Source organism: Tupaia chinensis, unplaced genomic scaffold (assembly GCF_000334495.1).
Source record: "Tupaia chinensis unplaced genomic scaffold, TupChi_1.0 Scaffold000222_1, whole genome shotgun sequence".
NCBI classification, from domain to species: Eukaryota; Metazoa; Chordata; class Mammalia; order Scandentia; family Tupaiidae; genus Tupaia; species Tupaia belangeri.
In genome coordinates, this window is record NW_006159697.1 from 2,946,692 (window position 1) to 2,971,639 (window position 24,948).

The 24,948-nt window shown below is 48.6% G+C and overlaps 1 protein-coding gene across 1 annotated transcript in view; it reads right to left on the reverse strand.

Annotated features, from left to right (window-relative positions):
- STS (steroid sulfatase) overlaps positions 1–24,948 on the reverse strand; it is a 157,534-nt gene that overhangs the window by 58,040 nt on the left and 74,546 nt on the right. The window contains exons 6-7 of the mRNA XM_006147773.3: positions 23,302–23,725; positions 14,807–14,943 (exon numbers count right to left, since the gene is read on the reverse strand). Coding sequence (XP_006147835.1) covers positions 14,807–14,943; positions 23,302–23,725 — 561 coding nt within the window. The remainder of the gene's footprint in view (positions 1–14,806; positions 14,944–23,301; positions 23,726–24,948) is intronic.

Sequence of the window (24,948 nt, forward strand, 5' to 3'; positions counted from 1 at the left end):
TATTTTTAGTTTGCATAGGGTTCATGCTCAGCAGAGAGCCAGAAAAAGACAGAGAGCACCCCGGGAGATGACCATGCAGTCACCCCTTCTCCTCTGTTCCCTGCTCAGGAATTTGGGCGCACACACACACATACAAGCTGAGCACCCGTAGCGTTTTTCAAGGCGCTGGGTCTGGGATGTGGAACACACAGTTGGGCATGTGGGATCCAGCCACCTAAACCAGCATGCCACTGGCTGGCTCAGAAACTAATATCTTTTGAAAACAAGTGGGGACTAGCTTTGTGGCCGAGTGGTTAAGGGAGCCACCTATCACATGGCTGGCCACGGTTTGAATCCTGGTCCCTGTGGCTTGGAAAAGGCGCAGGGTACATGTGCATGCGTGCTCCAAATCCCAATAAATGGGATGAAGAAATGGAGGAGATGGGGTGGTGGCACAGCTACACCCCGACTGGCAGAGAGATTTCTCCCTGTTCCTCTCTCTGTCTCTCTCTGGTGAGCACATATGCCCTATGACCAAAAAAAAGAAAAAGAAAAAGAAAAAGAAAAAAGAAGATAGAACACTTTCCTTCACCAATGGTTATATCTCCAAGTTAACAGAAGAGCATACACCATCGTTGTCCCCAACCCAGGGCCCTGGGAACCTGACAGATTGACAGCACAGGGTGGTTGACAGAGGACAGGACAGCGGGTAATCTGTCCCCCAAGTCTGCACCCTTGCCCAGCACTTCCTGCTGCGATCACATGCAGAAGCCTTAAGTGTCATGAGGCCATCGTCCCAGGTGAAACTGAGTCAGATGGAGCCACATAGCCCTGGCTCCAAATTCTGCCTCTGCCACTTGCCCGTGCACGCGCTGGCTGGGACATGGTACTTCTGTCCCCAGTGGTCGGTTTACACCTCCGTCATGGGCAGTCACAGTCCTAGCCTCGACAGGCCACTATGAGAACAACTAAGAATGCCTGGCAGGGACGGTTATGTCACTGGACTCCCACGTGGTCGACTGCAGTTTGAGTCCCAAACCTTGTGGCTTAAAACTCATGCCGGGCGCATGTGTATGCATGCCTAAAATCCCAAGAGGAGAATGGAGGACAAGGGATTGCAGTGTGACCATTCCCCTGGGGGGGGGGAGAATTTGCTATTTTATGTCTCTCTCTCTGTCTCTCTGGTGAGCTCATGCACCCTACAGCAAAATTCTCTATTAAAAAAAAATTGCCTAGCAAAGAGTAAGTGCCAATCACAAGTACGAGACATCAGAAAGCCAAGCCTGACGATGACCACGGGAAGCCGTCACAGAAGATGCTATAAATAAAATGAAGAGCTGGAAAACCACTGACAGCAAGCGATGAGTGAGATAGCCATGTCCTCCAAGGCAGATAACGGATGCGAACCAGGAAGAACAGCATCTACAACTCACAGAACACGCGCCCAAGGACACCAACAGACAATTCTTAGGAGAAAACAATCCAGCCACGGGTTACAGCCTAGAGCTGCAGCCCACGTGCATTAGAAAGGAACATTTACATAAAGAAATGGCATTTTTACCAGGCCAATATAAAAGAGGAAGAGAATACCTGGGCAAGATGAGAGTGTGAGCAAATTAGCATTCTTACAGCTCATCAAGGGATGTCCTACTGTCCTGGTGAAAAAAAAAAAAAAAAAGGAGTATGCTATTTTAGTTCATATTTAATTGAATTAAATGTTTTTTAGACTTTTCAATCCAGAATTTTAATGCTGCTGCTGCCTTTTTATGTGAAAATGATTCCCACAAGCTCACAAGCCGTATGCAGTAGAAGAGAACATCCATTGCAGCGTCGCTTAAATTTTTTTAGAAAACCTTGCATGCATCTCCTATTTATTCGCACCAACATTGAGTCATACTTTCATTCTCTTTTTCCACAAGCTTTTTGGAGTCTCCTGATCAATTGTAGTCTAAGAAAGATGAGCTAGGGGCCCCACGGTGGCCTCACGGTAAAACGTGACGAGTCTGTCACAGGGGAAGGTTCTACATTCTGACCAGGGCTTTCCCCGATGGCGCTGAGCACCGGTGAGCCCACAGCTGGGGCTGGCTGTGACCCTGCTGGGAGTGCTGTCTCTCTGTCTCTCTTGTTCATGGAATAACTAAATAAAACTTCAGGGGGAAAAAAAAGATGAGATGAAAATGGAAAGACTGAAATTGAAAAATGCCCCAATGTATAGTTAAGTCAAACAAAGAGAATTACAAAGTGATGTACCGAGTTTGTAGCAAATACCATTGATCATCAACGTGGAAGCTGAATTTTGTCAACTAAACTAGAATCCTATACAGGGACATGCAGGCAGAGAAGTGGTTCGAGGTCACCTACCAGGGATGACATGCCATGGGCCATTTCCTGTCCGTGTCCTCTGGTTTTGCTTCATATGGATCATTTTGGTCATCAGAAAGAGAATTACACAAAGTGGGGGAAACATTAAAAAAAAAAATGTAAAAACCCCAGATAACAGAGGAGGGAACAATGCAATTTTTCCCCACTTCCACAGATGACTGAAAACATGGGGGCACTTCTCATTTTGTGCCTGCTTCACTTAACCTAACCTCCTTCTGGGACCAGCAGATGGCATAATGGTTACATCACTGGACTCCCACATAGTCCAGTCCAGTTTGAGTACTGGACCCGGTGGTTTAAAACTCACCCTGGATGCATGCATGCCCAAAATCCCAAGAGGAGGCTGGAGGAGAAAGGATTATGGTGTGGCCATCCCCCTGGGGGTGATGATTTCTCACTTTCTGTCTCTCTGTCTCTCTGGCGAGCACATGCGCCCCATAGGAAAAATTTCCCTTTAAAAAAAAGAAACAAAAACAAACAAACAAAACCCCTTTGGCTTGCCCACTTTACGTAGAAGGATTAACAGAAACAAAATTATAGCTAAATAGCAGAATGATTTATGCTGTTCTAGACTAGAGTGTGAAGAATATATTTCAAAACATCTGGGCCAGCCAGTAGCCTGGTGGTTAAGGTGGCTAGATCCCACATGACTTACAGCATAGTTCAAATCCTGGACCTGGCAGTTTGAAAAATGCACCGGGCAGGTGTGCATTTGTGTCTAAAAGCATACATGCCTCCTAGCAAAAATGTGAAAAAAAAAAAAAAAAAAGAACTAAGGAAACAGCAACTGCCTATCTCTAAGTAAATAAAAAGAGGATTTTGAATGTTTCCCAATACAAGTCATGGCTGAGAAGGACGGTGGGATAGGGGAAGAGGACAGGGAAGGAAACGAGGGAGAAAAAATGGATGAGACATTTGTGGGACACAGAAATGGTGTATGAGCCGTGGATGATGACGTGCATGGTATTCTCAACTGGGCTGGTCTCAGGTGTACGTCACGATGGGCACATTCTCTTTCAAGCCAAGCGATGTATAGCATCAAATGTTTAAAAACAATAAGAATAAGAAAATAATAAGAGAACAAGTAAGGGCTCAGAGGATGCCTATGCCAATGACCGATTTAATTACGCACACTGAAATTCAGTTAGTTCCCACAAAGATGGACAATTCTTTTTTGATAATAAAAATGCAAACACTGGGACCAGCAGTTGGCGTCATGGCTACATCACTGGACTCTCATGTAGTCGACCGCGGTTTGAGTCCCGGACCTGGTGGCTTAAACTCACGCCAGGCGCGTGTGCGTGCGTGCCCAAGATCCCGAGAGGAGAATGGAGGAGAAGGGATTGTGGTGTGGCCATCCCCCCTCGGGGGTGATTTCTTGCTTTCTGTCTCTCTGTCTCTCTCTGTCTTTCTGGCGAGCGCACACGCCCTATAGCAAAAAACCTCTCCAAAAATAAATAAATAAATAAATAAATAAATAAATAAATAAATATGCAAATACTTTCCTGTATTTTTCTGTCGCAAAGGGGGTAGGGCAGATGGTGCCTGCCATGCAGTGCAGAGCTCACCTCTCGCGACCTGCCTCTGCATACATAGAAATCTTCCTCCGCAGGAACAAGCCCAAATTCCAGGGGATGAGGGTCCAACTCACGCCGGCTGTCTCATCTAGCCTCTATCTGGCCTCTCCCAAAGATGTCTACAAGTGGCTGCATTCCCATTTATCCTACGTTCACTTTTTGCCTTCAGGGATAAAAGGCGTGTCAATCGAGATTAGATTAGAGAGCTGAAGCAACACTGCATAGCCACGGGGAGAAGCCCTGTATTTGAACGTGTGCGAGAGTTATTCTCAATCAGCCTCACTGTAGGTGTCCTGAAGCTCATCGGACAAGGAGTCTTCAAGTTCACGGGCAAAGCCTGTGATGAGAAAACCAGGCATGGCTCTCAAACATTTCTGTATCAAAATAAACTCCTACTTTCATTCCGTCTTCCACCAACGTATTAAAGCCTCCTCGTAAGCCTTTGCAGTCGGGAGCGTTGTCCTGCAGGCTCTGTACTTAATGCATTTGAGAGGAACGTGCGGAAGAGGGTCTGTGTTCATCCTTTCTCTACCGTGTAGGCATCTGTCATTATTCCTTGGGTGTCTTCTGAAATTGCAAAACTTCATTATGGGGACTAGCAGTTGGCGTAATGGCTATGTCGCTGGACTCCCACGTAGACGACCACGGTTTGAGTCCCGGACCCGGTGGCTTAAACTCAAGCCAGGTGCATGTGCGTGCGTGCCCAAGATCCCGAGAGGAGAATGGAGGAGAAGGGATTGTGGCGTGGCCATCCCCCCTGGGGGGTGATTTCTCGCTTTCTGTCTCTCTGTGTCTCTCTCTTTCTGGCAAGTGCAAATGCCTGATAGCAAAAAACCTCTCCTAAAAAAATTTTTTTTTTTCATATGGGCCAACAGGTGGTGTGGTGGTTAAGATGCTAAACCCCCACATGGTCGACCCTAGTTCAAGTTTTATACATGGGAGCTTGAAAATCGCACCAGGCATGTGTGTGTGTGTGTGTGTGTGTGTGTGTGTGTGTGTATGTGTGTGTTCAATTCCCCAGGAGAAGAATGGAGGAGAAGGGACTGCAGCATGGCCAGTCCTCCTGGGGGACGATTTCTCTAAAAAAAACTGTCTTTCTCTGGTGAGTGCACACACCCTCCGGCAGAAACCTAACAAACAACACTTTTTAAACCAAAAGAAGCACTAAGGGCAACAGCAGTACACCCTCCTAGGGGTGACGAGGCTGAAGAATGTTTTCTGACTTTAATTAATTAAGGAAATATGAAATGTATTTGCCCTCCTTAGGAATCAATATAACACTCATGTGATTTTATTTTCTTAGTCTCCTCACCCCCATAGAGCATGTGAGCTTGTCAAAGAGAGAGAGACAGAGAGACAGAGAGAATGAAAGTAAGAAACCCCCTCCACCATGGGAGACGGATGCATCAAAATCCCTTCTCCATTCTCCTCTTGGGATTTTGGGCACACACACATACCTGCCCGGTGAGATTTTTTAAGCCACTAGGTCCGGGACTTGAACCATGGTTGACCATGTGGGAGTCCATCTAGCAGCTTACTCACCATCCCTCCTGGTGGCCCTGATATATGTGGTTTTTAAAGAAAGAATTGCCCTCCTTTGATTTTAGCAAGTAATGGTTTCTTAGGAAACCATCTATCCAATGCTAAAACATACGTAGAGAATGGGCAGGATGAATTGGTACAAACACCACATTGTCCTGATGTTCGTATTTGATATCACTTGGTGTGCACCAGCCATTTGTAGATTTGGGTGCTTTTCTTCTTTTTTGTCCATATTGCACATGCTTTTGAAGTGCTCTGCCATTGATCTTTTAGTTTCGTTTATGTGGTATTTTTGTCTGACATTAGGAAACGGGACATTTCATGCCGTCAAATCTAGCAATCTTCTCCTCGATGCTCTATTTATTCCTTGGCTGTTGAGCTTGGCAATCTTGTTCAACTCTATGTCAGATAAATATATCTCCATATATTTTCTGGCCTTCTTCCGTGGTTCCATTTGCCAAACTCAATCTGCCTGGGGGATTTACTCGGATCTATGAGGAATGAGTACGCAGTATCGTGAGCGAAACAGCTAGATTAACACCCTAGCATTGCAAGCTACTTTCACGCCTACAGACAAGTTACTTGAGTCTTTTACAGGTCAGTTCCCTATACAGCTGACACCTTTTTTAAAAAAAATTTGCCAGAGGGTCTTTGCATGAACCAGTGAGAGACAGAGAGACCCAGAGAAAGGAAGAGGGAGAAATTCCTCCCCAGTGGGGCATGGTCATGCCACAATTCCTTTTCTTCCATTTCTCCACCCTGTTGAGATTTGGGGCTCAAATTCCCATGTGTTCGGGGTGTAATCCTCAAGATGCCAGGGACAGGATTCAAACCTTGCAACTGGCCGTTGGGGATCTAGTTCCCCCAACCACCAGGCAACGGGCCCCGCACAAGTCTTTTATCTTGATTATTACCTCTCCTCCCTTTTCCAACTCTTCCTCTTCATTATTTTCATCGCCTGTACTGTCATCGTCATAATCTCATCTGCTCCTTCACCATCACCAGCGCTGTCGTCCTCTTCCCCTTCATCAGCATCAGCATCATCGCTATGACCACGGTCTTCCGCAGCCGCCCCATCATCGCCGTCCTGTAATTGAAGTGCATGCGAAACACCGCAGCGGCAGGCACTGCCGAATGGCACAGGCTGTCTCCCCCAGAGTTCCAGCTAACGAGTTATCTGTGCCGGGCTCTCTGCTGTGCATCGTCTCCTCTCTGTTTGCATGGCGTTCTTTTTCTGGGCTTCCTCTTCTGTTCCATCCGCTCTGTCTGTTCTGGAGCCACTGCCCCATGGTCTTCACCTTTTCATGCGCATTCTACGAAACCCACGTGTATACAACACGACAATTTAGGAAGACGCACCTCATCCCAGCTTTGCTACGACAGCAGACAAGACACTGGCTTTTCCTCTGAAGTTTCAAGAGAAAATGCTCCTGCATTCCAGCTCATCCTGCTTCTAAGTGCACCCCTGTTCCTCTCGCTAGGATGTGCACCCTGGCTACGGAGAGGGAGGGAGGTCTGTGCTCTCAGAATGTAGTTCTCATACTGTCTTCGCGCCGTCCAGCCAGCAGACGTGGCCGGGCTGTGCCAAGCTGGAAGCCAGCCTGCTGTAGTGAGCACTATCATGAAACCTGTGCAAACCAGGAACGCTGGCCGGTGGCCAGCCACTGGGTCAACCCCCAGCCTTGTCCGCGTTTGCCTGATAAAACTGGACACTCTGCGAATGAACGTGTCGTCCATAAACGCTCCGTGTTCTTTGCTATAATGCATTCGCCATGTATGCTCACGGTTGGGTCACAGAGAGCCCCTGCAAGGGAAATGGAGGATTTGGCGCAACGGCGTAGCTTATTTGGAGTGTGTCAGCTCGGCTCTGCTCGGGGACCCTGTGTGGAGCGCTGGCATCCGCCTGTGGAATTGTGTGACTTCAGTCTAATCTAGACACAGCGAGGTGGCTTGGCGGGTGACTGAAATGGTGCCAGAAATATGTCACAAAAAGACAAGTGTGCAAGGGTGTTTGGGCGATTTAAAGAGAATGACAAGATAAGGAGATGATGAAAGAGGGGCCCAGTGACCTGGGAGGAGATGGATTGGAGATCCAAACCAGATTGCCCGGGCATGCACCTCCACCCTGAAAGCTGATGAAGCTCAGCGGGGATCAGGCATCTGACCTTCATGATTTCACTTGTAAAAATAGCTGTCTTGGGACCGGCAGGTAGCACAACCATTACGTCGCTGGACTCCCACGTAGTCGACCCTAGTTTGAGTCTTGGGCCCAGCAGCTTCAAACTCACGCTGGGTGTATGTGCGTGCATGCCCGAAAATCCAACAGGAGAATTGAGGAGAAGGGATTCCAGCGTGGCTATACACCCTAGAGGTGATTTCTCGCTTTCTGTCTCTCTTCTCTCTGGCGAGTGCACACGCCTTATAGCAAAAATTCCTTTAAAAAAATGACTTATGGAGCACCTACAATGTGCATGCCATACAGTGGCATGTGGATGTGTTCACCGTAAACTACACTAGGACACGTCTGTCCACATCAGCGAACTCTGAACTAAAAGGTATTCATTGCACGCTGCATCCCATGCTCTAGGGACGATGTCCATCCCACGGTTCTAGGAAGAGTCTGTGTTTAAATAGGCAGTCTGTTAGGACCTTGTCCGGTATGCCACATCGGGGCTACAAATCAGCTTCAGGATCAACGTCGAACACTCCCCAAGGGCCATCTTCTTTCTTGTTCTCGTCTCTATCCTGAGGTCTCTTAGGGTATTGTCCAGCTCCCAAGAGCGACTATAGGCAAAGCCGTGAGAGCGGAGGCTGGGGAGGAGGAGAAAGCAGAGCGGAAACTGAAGGTCGCCTTGTGAGACTCCGCCAGAGTGGCCAAGCCTCAGATTCTGAGCCACGAAACCACAAAGTCGGGGAGACATCCTGAACCCCAGAAGGACGCTGCTCTTTCTCCCACCTATGGAGAAAGCCTCTCTGCTCCTGTCTGAAGACATGCACCGTTAGACTGCAATCCTGAGGGTGGCGGGTTTTTTTTTTTTTCTATGATTATTTTATTTATTTTTTCCCAATAGGAAGGTTTGATTTAAAGCTGCAGAGTTGTTTTAGCATTCGTCTTAACTGCTCTCCACTTGCGTTTATCTTTGTAAGAATACAGAACTTGCGAGGCCCATCCTGAGCCAGGGCTGATCCGCCATTCCTTCCTGTGTGTGCGCTATTAATAGCACCGGGCTCTAAACAAACTCTGATTGCATGCAAATCCACCTGGCCAGCGGAGCTGGGATGGCTCTGACCGTGTAAACAAAAATCACAGACAAAACCAGGTCCATCCCTCCTCTTTTTCTGTCTACCCTCGCCGCCACCCAAGAACAGGTCCATGGTAAATGTCACTCCCACACAGTGACACTTCCCAAGGGAGAGAAACAGCCAGAACAACACACTCCCCTGCAAAGAGCTTGCTGTGTACGTGAAAACAACGGGATTTTACACCTTTATCCCTCCCCAACATTCGGCTGTTTCAGAAGTAACTGGAATTGGAAACAAACAACACAACATAAAAAAAGAAAAACAAGACTTATTGAAAGTGCCAGGACGGTTCAAAGGATTGCACCTTGGGTGGGTCCTGTTAAACGTGCAGCTACCTGGGGCCCGGGGCCCATTCCCCTCCATGTGCCTTTCCAGACTTCTCGATTTATTGCTACCTCACTCAGGATAGCCCTCACTTTCGTCCCTGAGTTGTTACTTTTAAGATTTGAAAGAATCTGGGACCAGCAGTTAGCGTAATGGCTATGTCGCTGGACTCCCACGTAGTCGACTGGGGTTCGCATCCTGGACCCGGTGACTTAAAATTCACGCCAGGCGCGTGTGCGTGCGTGCCCAAGATCCCGAGAGGAGAATGGAGGAGAAGGGATCGCAGCATGACCATCCCCCCTGGGGGGTGATTTCTCGCTTTCTGTCTCTCTGTCTCTCTCTGTCTGTCTGGCGAGTGCACATGCCCTATAGCAAAAACCTCTACCCGGCCCCCCCCCAAAAAAAAAGAACCTGGGCATCCAGTCGGGATCTGGCGGATGAACTAGCCGGTTCCCAGAGATCTGTTGTTGACTGTGCTCTGCTGGAAGTGGCCTTCCTTACTACACAGACAGACAAGGAGTACGACTGTGTGGATGCCAGGCTCCGGCCGGTACACCTGCTTCTCAACACCTGCTCATCCATTAGGAATTCCGTATCCAGAGGTGGGTGTGCGTAAGCTTCTGCAAGCCTCACCTGCCCTACCTGCACAATGGGACCAATGGCATGGGCATCCTTAAGCTCCCCTATCATGCCTCTAGAATTAGGAATGGTAGGGTGGGAAAGCCTGCTGTGAGTCTTAAGTCACCGGGTCTGGGACTTGAACCATGGTCAATTATGTGGGGGTCCAGTGGCATAACCACTATGCCATCTGCTGGTCTTCCACAGCCTTCATACCCTGTGAACTCAGGCCTTTCCTGGTTACTACCGAGTGGTCGGGAAAGTCAGGATGCACAGAAAAATTACGTCATGACTTTCTCAATGACGTAATGAAACAGTATGCCCCCAGGGCAATCACAGGGCTAAGAACAGAAACTAACTGGTCCTGGAGGGTGACCAAACCATAAGGGTCCTTTGTTACAGAAATGTCTTCCCAGGTGCATGTGCCCCTAGAGTGGAACAAGTCTTGTCCCCTGTCATGGCTCCAGTTCTAAACATGTGACAGGAAGAGCCCGGGACTCCCTGAGCTGCTGCTTCTTCCTTCACCATGTGTCTCTTCAAAGGGCTCCTTTAGGCCCACAGCAGAGCTTGCTAAGCTGGCCTCCCTCTGTCTGTGATTCCACGGTGGTTCACGCTGCAATTCCCATCTGCGTGAAAATGCAAGGCCCTTTTCAGGAAGAAGGAATGTTCATCAAAACACCGAGGTTTCCACAACAACCAAGACATCCCCAGAAATGAATGTCAGACCTAAGGGGACGGTGTCTTTTCATCTTTTGGCAAACAAGCACAAATGCAATCGTCGATAAATATGGTATCAGCATCGAATGCAGATTTTGAGGCACGAACAATCTTCCCCTTCCTATTCTAGCTGGAACGAGGGTAGGGCAACGCTGGAAGTTACGCCCGTTATGTGTGAGGGTAGCCATGGGGGCCATTACAGTGGAAAGAAGTTAATGAGGGTGATGACAGTGGCACACGCTTGCCTGCTTGTCAGCGGGACACACAGAGCATGTGCGCAGGACCTGAGGCACTAAAACAACACTCACTGGGGCCAGTAGGTGGTGTGGAGGTTAAGGCACTGGATCCCACATGGCTGACTATGTGGTTCAAGTCCCAGACCTGGTGACTTGAAGATCACACCAGGCACATGTACATGCACGCCCAAAATCCTGAAAAGAGAAAGGAAGAGAAGGGATTGCGGTGTGGCCATCCCTCCTGGGAGGTGATTGCTCATTCTTTCTTTCTCTGTCTGGCAAGTGCTCATAGCCAAAGTAAATATATATACATATACATGTATATATATTATTAAGCATTCATTAAAGAGAAAAAATGATAGGGCCCAGCAGAGGGCATAACCGTTACATCACTGGACTCCCACATGGGTGACTGCGGTTCTAGTCCCGGACCCGGTGGCTTGAAATTCACACTAGGTGCACGTACGTGTGTGCCCAAGATCCTAGCAGGAGAATGGAGGACAAGGATGGTGGTGTGTCCATTGTGCCTGGGGGGGGGGTGTGATTTCTCACTTTCTCTGTCACTGTCTCTGTCTCTCTCCCCCCAGTGAGTGCCCATGGCAAAATCCTCTAAAAAAATAAAAAAGACAAAAGAGAGAAAAACGATTTACACTAGTAAGGTGTGGAAAATGTAAGTCAATTTCCATGCAGCACGTAAAGGAGAATGAACTACATCGAGGCAGGCTTGCAGCAGCGTATGTAAAAGCCGTAGGCACAGAAGCCTTTCCTTCCTAATCTTCTTAGGGAGAACGTCCCCGTTTTGTTTTCCCTAGTTCCTATTTACCGTTTATACGCACTTTGATCATTCTGCAGACTCAGCCCTTCGGAGAACACAGAAACCTAGACTTCTTCTGGGCTACTCTGAATTCTTTCCTCCCAAGACGACTGCCCAGAGTCCTAGGGATTTAAACACCTGTCATGTTCCCAGAGATCAAGTTGCCCCCTTAACCCACTGGGCACAAGCTGCGAGATCCCCGGTGGGTCCCTGAAAGCACAGATAGGAGCCGATCCGATCTACATGTTGGCGTCCCTGTGAGAACGGCCAACTTATAAACGAGGCTCCGTGAGAGATAAACAGCAGTGGCTACTGATAACAGACAACTATGCTGACAACAGACTATAATAAAAGTACCGTTGAGGGGCCAGCAGGTGGCGTGGTGGTTAAAGGCGCTGGATTCCCACATGGCTGACCGCGGTTCTAGTCCCAGACCTGGCAGCTTGCTTTCTCACTTTCTCTTTCTCTCTTTGGTCAAATTAAACAATAATAATAATGGCAACACATGGAATTAAATAAACAAATAACTCTTGGGAGGAAAAAATAAAAAAAGTATAGTTGATGGGTGAACTGAGATAGCTAGTAGGTGACCCTCGGGGCAGGAGGGGTGTACAGCGTGAATTCTCCGCACCCAGGGATAATTCCCAACCCAGGTGGGATGGAGCAGGACAGCCCAAGAGCTCATGACATGAATCACAACAGTGTGTAACTTCAACTGGGGAGTGGCTGGTTTCTAGAATGTTCCACTTCATCGTTTCAGACTTGGGGGCCAGCAGGTGGCATGGTGTCTAGGGTGCTGCACTCCCACATGGCCAACTATGATTCTAAGTCTGGACCTAGCAGCTTGCTTTCTCACCTCCCTTCTCTTTCTCTCTCTGTTGCTCTCTGGTCAAATAAAAATAATACTAATTGTAAAGAAGGAAATGAAATAAAATAATTCTTTTAAAAAATTACTTTCAGACTGAGCATGGGGAAAGTACAAATTCAGAAACTGGACAGCAGGCAAATCTTACAGGTAAAGAAACAGTCAGAAGTCAGAACCAGGGTCCAGTCACCTTGTTTCTTAGGACGGCGCTCCCTGCTTGACTTAAAATAAAATAGAATTCGTTCTTGCGATCGACACAGTAGGGGACCACCTGCACTTTCAATTTGCCGCTTCACCCAAGAGACACACAGAGTTGTGTAGCCAGCCACGCTCATGAGCTTGCAAAACATCGAGAGGAAAAAGTGAGAAACCCTTTTTTTTTTTTTTTGACAGGTTTTCGCTATAGGGTGCGTGCGCTTGCCAGACAGACAGAGAGACAGAGGGACAGAAAGCGAGAAATCACCCCCCAGGGGGGATGGTCACGCTGCAATCCCTTCTCTTCCATTCTCCTCTGAGGATCTTGGGCATGCACGCACACGCGCCCGGCGTGAGTTTAAGCCACCAGGTCCAGGATGTGAACTGTGGTCGACTACGTGGGAGTCCAGCGACATAGCCATGACGCTAACTGCTGGTCCCAAAAGTGAGAAACTCTTGAGCGAGCACCGAGAGAGAAAAGGGGAGGAAGAATGAGAATGAGAGCGAGAAACGAGAAAGGAAACAGATACATGAAGCTCTAAGCAGCCCGGATGGCTGGTGGCATGGCCATCTCTGGTGGCATGGCCATCTCCTCGCCTTCTAGCGCCTCGATTCTGTCCGGAGGACGCAAGCAATGAAGAGCCAGATGGGACGTCGTTAAGGGAGCCTGGTCCTCCATGGGCCGTTCAGAATCCACTAACACTGCATTCCTTTGTGCAAGCCACACACGGTGACCGTCCTTAGGCTCCAGGGGATGGAGCTGAGCTCACTCAGCCGTGCAAAGCAAAGCATGCCGACAATGATCTCTATAAATGGGGAAGGTAGTTACTTATTTATTTATTTATTTATTTTTGTTTTGCCACAGGGCATGTGTGCCGGCAGGAAAGAGACACAGAGAGAGAGAGACAGAGAGAGACAGAGACAGAGAGAAAGTGAGAGCTCACCCCCTGGGAAAATGGCCATGCCGGAATCCCTTTTCTTCCATTCTCCTCTCGGGACTTTGCACACACACACACACACACACACACACACACACACACACACTCCCACACTGAACTTGACGATGTGGGAATGCAGGGCCTTAACCACCACGCCACCTGCGGGTCCCCTGAAGGCAGATTTTTATAATCAGAGCCTCCATAAGGAACATCCGAAACGCGCCATGTGGGAAGTGGAAGAAGGGGCAGGAAGAAAGAAGAGAACCGCAGTCCCAGAAGCAGCAAGAAGAGTATGAGGACCTCAATGACCATTGTCCCAAGAGGTGAGTGAAGCTGAAGCCACCTATGGGCACCCCAGATCCCAAAGCCACCACGTGTCCGACGTTGCTGCTGACGGGCGCTGTCGGTACTTCATGGTGGTGAGGTGAAGTGAGGCTGAGGGTTAGCACTTGGCCCCTTCTTTAGTCTTGCCACTCCCTCACCAGCCCACACCTGGGCTGGCCCCACGGTGTAGCCATCAGCAACCACGGATGTTCTACACACAGAGCTGGCGATGCTTCTCACGGTCTATGCACCTTTCAAAATGAACGTGAGATGGACCAGCGGATGCTGTAATGGCTATGTCGCTGGACTCCCATGTAGTCGACCACGGTTTGAGTCCCGGACCCGGTGGCTTAAACTCACGCTGGGCGTGTGTGTGTGCGTGCCCAAGATCCCGAGAGGCGAATGGAAGAGAAGGGATTGCGGTGTGGGCATCCACCCTGGGGGATGATTTCTTGCTGTCTCTCTGTCTCCGTCTCTCCAGCAAATACACATATCCTATAGCAAAACCTCTCTTAAAAAATGATGTTAGATTTGTTTCATAAATCAAATAAAACCCTCATACATTCTGTGTATCAAGCCATCAGAAGCAGCAGTAGAGATTCCTAAGAAGTAAACCATGGTGTAATGGTTTAGGCACTGGATGCCCACGTGGCTGACTGTGGTTTGAGTCCCAGACCTGGTGGCCTGAAAACCACACTGGAAACATATGCGTGCATGCCTAAAATCCCAAGAGGAAAATGGAGGAGAGGAGATTGCAATGTGGCCATTCCCCTGGGAGGTGATTTCTTACTTTCTCTCTGACTGTCTCTCTCTCTCTGTTTCCGGCAAGTGCATGTGCCCTATAGCAAAAAACCTCTCTCTCAAAAGAAGAAGAAAAGAAAGAAAGAAAGAAAGAAAGAAAGAAAGAAAGAAAGAAAGAGAACTGAGAAGGGCCGGGAAGGGCCCAGTGCCAGGCGCTCCATCTGTGTATGCCGCTGACCCACGGTACATACCCACACTCCAGTCCATCTCCTCCACGGAGTCTCCGTAAACTCCATGCTGACTCCTGCCTGCAAAGGCCTTGGAGGCAAAGTGAGCTGTGTGCACATGCAGGTAAGACAGGACGAGCAGGAACGGAGTCTTCGTGTTCCTGCGGGAGAGAGAAGAGGCCGAGCTCAACACAAGATCGCCCGCCGCTGTCCCGATGAGGGTTAGGCTCTTACGCCATGCTGTTCCAACACTCATAAAAAACCCTCTCTGCGTTATCTAACACGGTGCCTTGCATTCAGAGAAAGGGACAGGGCCCACATGGTTTTATTTAGCAGGGGAGGTGGTTTCTACTCTTCCTTCTCTGTACGGTGGTTAATATGCATTTGAGCACCATGACTACACTAGTCTCATGGAGGGAAAAAAAACAGTTTCTATCTGTGCACACACACACATCTAACCAGTAAACACAGCAACTGCTTTTTTAAATGTCTTTTTTCTTTTCTTTTTTGGAGAGGTTTTTGCTATAGGGTACATGCACTCGCCAGACAGACAGAGAGAGACAGAGAGACAGAAAGCAAGAAATCACCCCCCTAGGGGAGATGGCCACACCGCAATCCCTTCTCCTCCATTTTCCTCTCGGGATCTTGACTATGCACACACACGTGGCCAGGATGAGTTTAAGCCACCGGGTCCAGGACTGGAGCCGCGGTCGACTACATGGGAGCCCAGTAACATAACCCTTACACAAACTTCTGGTCCCTAAATGTCCATGTTCTTGTGTATTTACTTTCTAGGTATTTGCTAGAAAGTGTGTGTCCTCACTAGAAAAAGAAAAAAGGAGAAACCACCCTCCAGGCGGCGGAGGGGGTGGTCACACTGAAATCCCTTCTTTTCTGCTTCTCCCTTTGGAATTTTGGGCAGAACCCAATATGTATGTGGCTTGTCCCACCTCTCGCAGGAACTGCAAGGAGAAGGGAGGAGATCAGAACCCACAGCATCTGGTCTCAACGTCTCAGCATTACAGCTCGGGAAGAAAGGACACAAGGCTGATTTCAGATGGAAGCACTGTCCCTGTTATCCCAGGGGTCAATGCGTTTACTAGAATGTCTGCTACAACTTCCGTGCGGGGAGCTGACCTTGAAGGATGGGCAGGAACTGAAACCAAGCCCTCACCTCTCAGGGACATGTGGTCTACACGGCAGGCAGTCTGTTCAGCCTCCTTCCTCGCCATTAGGGGGGAAGGTTTATTCGCACCTGGGCGAACGGCACCACCTTCTCCAGGAGCAGACGGAACTGAAAACTGGCTTCGATCCCTGCAAACGCGCACAAGACTACACTCCTGATGCGCCTTCCTAAATAGACAGTTACATTATGTATGAGTACGACTTCCCTGCAATTTCGTTCTCATCTGTTCTCCCATTTATTTTTAGATTTAAAGTTAAGAGAAATAGATAAGGAAGTTTAAAAGTCAATCTTGCAAACACAGAGAAAGACAGGATATGCCTGCCAGAGTGGGCTGAGACTGAGTTGACCACGTGGTCCAGACTGTCCGACTGTGGGCTCCAATCCAGATTCAACGTGCATGCTCCAAGTTTAGGTGGGCATCTTCTTGTTCACAAGTTAAAAAGAAAAATAATAATAATAATAATGTCGCCAAAAGATGGCTACCTCCTGTAGACTGCAGTGGTAGTCAATATGACTGACAGGATCATAAGACTGAAGCAAACTTCACATGGGAGATGAGAAAGAAAACATGAATGATGCAGACAGGAGAATGAGCAAATAAGGGAGCCCTAGATCAATCCTGGTTCATGAGGAAGGAAGCAGGAGCAGTTGGTCAATGACCCACCCTTTGGTGGGGCCAGGCAGTGGTACAGTGATAATGCAACCGGATCTGCATGAGAAACATCCTGGGTTCAAGTCCCGGGATGTCCATGACCACACCAGGCTGTCTGTGCCTGTGACCCAGGCTGGCTGAGACCAGGGTGAAGCACAACACCAAGACCCTAATGTTTGGGGCTGCTAATCTTGTCATCTCTTTCTCTCATGGAATGAGTGCGTGAATGGATCACTGAACATCAAAAAAAAGAGAAAAGACCCATCACTTATGAGTTGAATCAAAACTACAAAATACGACTTCCTCTTGAAAGACACAAGGACTCTTTGTGGAAGAAGAGGAGGGGATTAACATGCTGATTAGTAAAATACACATATTTATAGAATTTTTTCCTATCATTTTTCTATAATATATTGGTTTTACGTTTGATTTAATAGCAGAGACATTAGAGATACCAGCCCTTTCCACAGACCTTATGAGTCTACATCGAGGGTTGGAGTTGAGTGATTAAGCTTATAGATACAAAAAGGAAACCAGGGGGTCAGCAGGGGGCATGGTGGCTAAGGTGCTGGGCACACCCACATTGGCTGATCACAGTTTGAGTCCAGACCTGGTGGTTTGCTTTCTCACTTTCCCTCCCTCTCTCTCTCTCTCTCTCTGTCTCTCTATCTCTGGTCAAATTAAAAAAATAAAAATGAATAAATAAATGTAAAGAAACAGACAAAAAAAACAAAATACAAACAAACAAACCAATAGAAAGCCCTGAAACACAGAAGCATATCAAGCTTGCAAACACACCATGCCACGAAGATTTCTCATCCAGGCGTAGGAATAGAACACACAGTGCATGGGCAGGTCCACATACACTGGACTCATGCCTGGGGTGGGCCAATGACTTGTTCTTGGGTGACAGGACTCTGGCTTACTCATCCCTTTGAAAGAGCAGAAAAGGGCATCTCCCTGGTGGCCAGGCTCACTGAACAGACTGGACTTCCCCTTCATCTGCGCGCCCTTGAGAACTGAATGACACGGCAGGACGTGGGTGGGAAGGGGGATCTCTCCATAACAGCGTAACTCCTTTTTTATTAGCTGCAGCACTTGGGTAAACAAGTCTTTTGAAAATTTATTGGCCCTGTCTCGCACACCGTGGTAAGATGGAACTTTCCGCCGCTTCCTGCCCGCTCGCTCCATTTGTTAAAAACACGGAAGGCAGCCCTGCGTCTTCCCAGCGACCTGCGATCATGCCCATCTCAGAAGAGCAAGATTTACATCCCATAACGGCAGGAGCCAACATCCAGGCGAGAGGACGGTGAGGGCAATGTTTTTTTTTTTCCTTCCTCTCCTTCTGTGCGCCGCTCTCTATGCTTCGGACAGCCTTGCAGGTGACCTCCCTCATCCGAGCGTCTGACCTTTCTGACTCCATCTTGAATGGACATAGAGAGTAATGCAAATACGGAGAGAGGCGTTTGCTGACGTTCTCAGCAAGCTCTCGGCTGCTGCTGACGAACAGTGTGGGACCAGGCAGATAACGGCACCCACAGTCTCCCTGCCGGGGTTCACGCGACCACGACTGCAAACAGCAGGTGGGCTGACACGCCCGGCAGTGCGTTCCTTCCACCCACACATCACACATCTATTAAACGCACGTTCTGGCCAGTCACGGTGGAGCAGCGCTCACGCAGTCCTCCGCGAAGCTGAGGTCACACGGGAAGGTCGTGCTCCCGCCCTGAGGTGCCCCTCCACTCACTGGATGAACATGCACGTGTGCAGGGATCCTGGCTGGCTGTGGGAGGGGGAGGATCGTGGCGTGCAGGCTGTGCTAGGGCCGCCTGTCTATTTGTCTCTGCGTCTCTCTCATGGAAGAAATAAATACAAGTAAACCTTAAAAAAATGAATTTTCTGGCGCCAGCAGGTAGTGTGGTGGTTAGGTGGCTGGACTCCCATAAGCCTGACCACGGTTCGAGTCTCAGACCTGGCAGCTTGCTTTCTCATTTTCCTTCTCTCTTTCTGTGTCTCTCTCTGGTCAACTTCAATAAATTAAAAATAAGGACAATGAATAAGATGAAATAAAATAAAATAATAGTATAAAAAAATGAATTTTCTGCTGGCACAAGGCTCAGAGGTTTGAGTCCCAGGCCTGGGGGGCTTAAAAATCACACTGGGTGCATGCGCGTGTGTGCCCAAAATCCTGAGGGAAGAGAAAGGACTGCAGCATGGCTCTTCCCCCGGGGAATAATTTCTCACTTTCCCTCTCTCTGTCTCTCTCTCTCTGGCAAATGCACATGTCCTGCAGCAAAAAGAAAAACAGGAACTAGATAGAAAGGGGGCAGGGTTCTGCTAGCAGCAATCACAGATCCAACAAAGCATCGTCTGAGTGATCTTTCTTTTTTAAGAAAAGTGAGATTTTATTTTATTTATTTATTATTTTACTTTTGCTCTAGGGTGGGAGCACTGACCAGAGAGAGAGAGAGAGAGAGAGAGAGAGGTGGGGGGGGAGAAATCACCTCCCAGGAGGGGTAGCCATGCTGCAATCCCTTCTCCTCCATTCTCCTCTCAGGATTTGGATCATATGTGCACACGTACCTGGCGTGAGTTTCAACCTACCAGGTCCATGACTCAAACCGTCGTTGGCCATGTGGGATCCAGCTGCCTAAACCACTATGCCAGCAGCTGGCCCCACTCTGAGCTATCCTAAGTACCGCTGTGTGTGTTTCAGAGGACGAACACAGACGAGGGGAATTTATTGCACCCTGACTGGGCTTGCAAACTGCACCTTGAGACAGGCATGATCTCGGGGTCCAAGCCATGTGCCAGTGTATGTGGAACATCCCCCACACACTAAGATGTCTAGCCATTTCCACGGAGGATATTCAGAGGTACAGAGATGGACAACCACAGGGGCACTGCTGGGTAAGAGCTGAGACTCCGTTACCTACCGGGAAACACTCACGGCATTGTTCATGTGAGTGGACGAATCCAATAACTGGCTATCATAAGCTAGTGGTCCCCAACTCTCTGGGCACCAGAGACCAGCCTTGTGGAAGACAATCCCTCCACAGATGGGGTCGGAGTGGTCCTGGGATGACCCAAGTGCATCCCAGCTACCGTGCACCCCATTTTTCCACGACCACATTGCAATACACAATGAAACAATCACACAACAGGAATCACAGTCCCATGAGAATCAAATGCCACCACGGGTCCGATGGGAAGCAGAGCCCAGGACGCAATGCGATTGATGGGGAGTGACTGCAAACACAGATCAAGCTTTCTGGTCTGCCACCCACCTACGGATAGGTGGCCTGGCAAGTCAGCACCGATACTCAGCCTAGCCCCCAAAAGGCCAGGGACCAGTACCAAACTATGCCCTGGGAGTTTGGGTTAAGCCATAAGCTATACAAGTATGAGGGTGTGTATACAGTTACGGTTGTTTCAGTTTTTGCTTTTTTTGGAGAAGACGCTTACTATAGCACACATTCACTCGCCAGAGAGACACAGAGAGAAAGTGAGAAACTGCCCCTCAAGGGGGATAGCGGCCTTATGATTCTCCTCCATTCTCTTCTTGGGATTTTGGGCATGCACACCCACACATCCAGCTTGAGTTTCGACCACCAGGTCCAGGACTCAAACCATGGTTGGCAATGTGGGAGTCCAGTGCCCTAATCACTATGCCACCTGTTGACCCTAGTTATGCTTTTCTTTTTGTTTGTGCATATGTGTGCATTTTAATGCACTCTTCAATGTGAGTGTGCACATATTTTCAGAGAATAATACAAAGCGACTTCTTTAAACTTCACTGCTTCTCCCGGCAATGCAACACCGCTTCCAGTGAACTTAGAGTCACCATATTTTGCTGGCTGCAAAACAGAATCACCGAGGATCACCTCTCGCTATTGAAGATGGCTAAAACATCAATCTTGTTCTATCTGTTGACAAAACATTTTTGAAACTTAGCCTTGACTTGAACTTAAAAAAATAACTACTTTGTAAATAAAATTAACTCTCTGAATTCACCCATCACCATGGAGCTTCCCCCCTCCAGAACATCCAGATATTTCTCCATCACCATGGCAATGACAACATTCCTGACATTGGAACTTCTCAAAGAACTGTGGAGACGCCGTCTCCCTCAGGGCCAGGCGAGAGCATTGGACCCGGGCTCTTTGCATTGGGGCAAGGGAGCTGAGATGCCCGTACGACACTCTCGTTTTCTCCAGCCAGACATTCACTCAGACCCTACTACTGACTGCCAAACTAGAGTAAGTGAAAGAACAAAGAATGAACCCAACTCTCTACGGTCCACTTCAATATTGACAAAGTTGAATAGCTCTTTTCCACTTTTTTTTTAATTGCCAGAGGACATGTGTGCTCACCACAGACAGATAGACAGGCAGGCAGACCGAGAGAGGTGAAAGCATTCCCCATAGGACATGGTCAAGCAGCAGTCCCGTCGCCACCATTTGTCCATCCTCCCAGGACCTGGGGCACACACACATGTGCCTGCCATGGTTCTTAAGCTATCAGGCAGGAGTTCAACCTGTGGCCAACCATGTGGGATCTGGCTCCCTTCATCATCAGGCTATGGGGCTGGCCCAAACTCTGTTTTATTGTATTCTAAATTTACCAGAGGGCCCATGTGCTCACCAGAGAAAGACAGAGACAGAAAGAGAGGGAAAATGAGAAAGCATCTTCAAGGGGAACGGTCACTGCAATCCCTTGTCCTCCATCTCTCCCTCCCTTCATAATTTTGGGCACACGTGCACGTGCACCCAGCATGCTCTCAAGCCACTGAGTCTGAGACTTGAACCGCATTGTTAGCCACGTGGAATCCTGCCATCTTAACCACCACATCATGGGCTGGCCCACTCTGTTTTATTTTGAAAGCTAGCTTATTTCCTTCCTTCATGGGTAGGAGACAGGCACGACAAGCAGGGTCCTCATGCTGTGAGCCCCAGACTCGGAAAGCCCAGACCGTGGCATGCCTGTATGCACCCAACGTGTTCAGGGAGGCCTTGGGATTTCAACCCAGAGCTTGTGCCATGCCTGCTGCATCACCATTGTGTCATCCCCTGGCTCCTAACTCCGTTTTCTATTTTTTCAGAACTTTGTCCTAGGGAGCATGCAGTCACTGGAGAGAGGCAGAGAGAGAGAAAAGGGGGATGGGCCACGTTGCAATCCCTTCTCCTCTACTCTTGGGATTTGGGGTACACACATACCCACACCCAGTGTGAGCTTCAAGCTGCTGGGTCCAGAACTCACGCCACAATCCATGTGGGAGTCCAGCGCCTTAATCATGACTCCAACTGTATGCATATTTATATAAACATGTCTATACATGCAATATAGAATAGCTATTTACACATGCATCTATATAATTCCAGGTTATTGTCTGTCCCTCTGTTTAGAGTTGTTCCATACGCTGACTGCAAACCTCCACAATTTATGAATGAAATGCATCCTCCAAGACCTGAAACAGGGACCAGCAGATGGCGTAATGGCTCCGTTGCTGGACTCCCATGGAGCAGGGCAACGCAGAAGTCCCAGACCTGGTGGCTTAAAACTCACACCGGGCACGTGTGTGTGTGTGTATGTGTGTGTGTGTGTGTGTGTGTGCCCAAGATCCTGGGAAGAGAATGGAGGAGGAAGGATTGCAGCATGGTCATCCCCTCCGGAGGGTGATTTATGGCTTTCTGTCTCTCTGTCTCTCCAGTGAGCACACATGCCCTATAGCAACAAAATCTCCCTAAGAAAAAAAACAACAAAAACAACCTAAAACAGATCATTCCTTTTACCTAGTTTAGAGAGGGTTATTGATGCTCATCGTTGCTCACACACTAGTGTGCAATGTTTAAGATCTTTTCCCCATTATGTTTTTGTAAGTTTATCTATTTCTGCTGCAAGAGAGAGACAGGCCAGAGAGAAAAGGCTTCCAAGCCATGGCTCACCCCCATCTCTGCCAACCCAGAGCACGCCACTCCCCACATTGACAAGGAGACTCAGGGATGTGAACTGGGGCTGCCATGGTGCTCTTGTCCATCCCTCAGTGTGGTTTGCATCACAAGCACAACTTCTAGATTGAACACCCACCCTGAAGATGAAAGCGTATGGTGGTATCTGTGCCCCTCTGTCATCAGCAGACACTTTTCTGGCATGATCCTTAGAAGCAGAGAACATGGGGAGTGTCGGCAAAGCCACCCTAAGGAGAGCCCTGCATCATAACCTTTCTGAGGCCATCAAACACGTGCCCTGTCACCACTTGCATCCGCTCCAGCACACCTGGATTGAGTAAGCTAGCTAGCGTGGAAGAGCCAGTGCAGTTAGAATAGCCATGCTGGGAAGGAGGAACCAGCAAGTGGCATAATGGCTACATCACCAGACGCCCACGTAGTCAACTGTGGTTTGAGTCCCAGATCGGGCAGCTTAAAGCTCATACCGGGTGTGTGTGTGTGTGCAAAATACTGAGAGGAGAATGGAGGAGAAGGGATGACAGTGTGGCTGTGCCACTTGGGAGGAGGGTGACTTCTCATGTTCTGTCTTTCTGGTGAGTGCATGCACCCTATAGGAAAAATCTCTCTAAAAAAAGAAAAGAAAGAAGGAATAGCCATGCAGGTGCTTCTACCTCAGTGGGACATAACTAAGACTCTTTTTCATGTGTGCGCCAGAAGGAAACACAAAACCCACCGTCGTATGAACTGGGCTGCTTCCGTCGTCAGCCTCTGGGTGAGATTGTCGTAGGATATGGGTTGCTGGACAATCTCCAGGTTCCTCATGAGGAAGCAGTTCAGAGGCTGGAAGTAATGCAGGAAGGCCAGGAAGAGCCCCAGGATCAGGGCCGCGAGCAGCAGCAGGCAGAAGAAGACGGCGTGCGGCACTCGAAGCAGCCCCAGGCAGTTGACCACCGCCAGTGTGAGCACGGCCACCCCGATGATCTGCAGAGGGATGAACACCATGCTCTTGAAGGCCGTGGTGAAGACGCTGCCTCCTCCCGGTTTGCAGTCCCTCAGATTGGTGCCTGGGAGCCCATAGTAATAATCGAAGCCGTGATGGATGGGGTGGTGACAAAAGTCAGCTTTGCTGTGACAGTTCAACCCGAGGTGCCATTTCCCTGAGAAGACAAGTGAGAAAACAAACAAACAAACAAACAAACCTTGAGTCCTGAGAAACAGCCTGATTTGAATGGCAGCTTCTGACTCGCATGGGCTGTGTATTTCATGAGCTAATGGTTGCCATTCGAGAGACCTCGCGGGTCTCTTTCATTTATTTATTCTTTTGGTGGTGGTGGAGGGTGGATCATGCCACGACCCATCTGCAGCATCAACTAGCCCGGATGAGAGGCACATGCATTTGCCGGTCATTTACAGGGAAGCTCTGGGACACAAACTGGCATCCTCCCACGCGGCTCTAGTTGCATGAACACTGTGCCACTATCTGACCCCAGGACCTTAAAATCTTTTACTTCCTTTTATGCAAACATTAGAATATTAGCTACCAAAAAACAACAACAAAATCACCAATTGCAAAAGCAAAAGCAACGTCACCTTTAACAGGCAGGAAACAAAAACCTCATAGAAAGATAAAAGTGGTTTTTCATAAGCAGATGTTTGTGACGGCTCCTTAAAATTAGTTTTAGGACCAACTTCACCTGCCATCTTGGATGTTAAAAGTGGGAAACAAGACCTGCAGGTGGGCAGCGTAATGGTTATGTCGCTGGACTCCCACATGGCAGACTGTGGTTGGAGTTCCAGACCCAGTGGCTTGAATCTCACACCAGGCGCGTGTGCGTGTGTGCTCAAGGTACTGAGAGGAGAACAGAGGAGAAAGGACCCCCAGATGGTCAATGACGCAGTTAGTGTTCTGGGCCTGGCAGCCTGAGAAAATGCCAGGTGCGAGTGCCCAACATCCAGAAAGAAGGGAGAAATAGAAAAGGGAGTATAGTATGACCACGCCCATGGGGGTGTTTTCTCACTTTCCGTCTCTCTCTGCCTGTCCCCTGTAAGCACACGCATCCTCTGGCAGAGTTAAAATAATAAAAAAGGTAGAAAATGAATCTTTACCTAGAAACCTATCCCCGAGGCAAGAGGATATCATACACAGTAACTCAGCAACTATCTCATACGCCTCTGGAAAATTTCTTATAAAATGTTAATCGTACCACTAAATTAATAAATGCTTCACAAGAGGCAACAAAAATAGGAAGAGGGCTTTATAGTATGATATGGGGAAAAAGAGAAGGGTCACTGCGGGCCTATGAGATGTTGTAGGATTCGTCTGGTGCCCTTCTTCATCTCGAGCTTGTTGAACTAACAGGGGAGAATGCATCATTCCTAC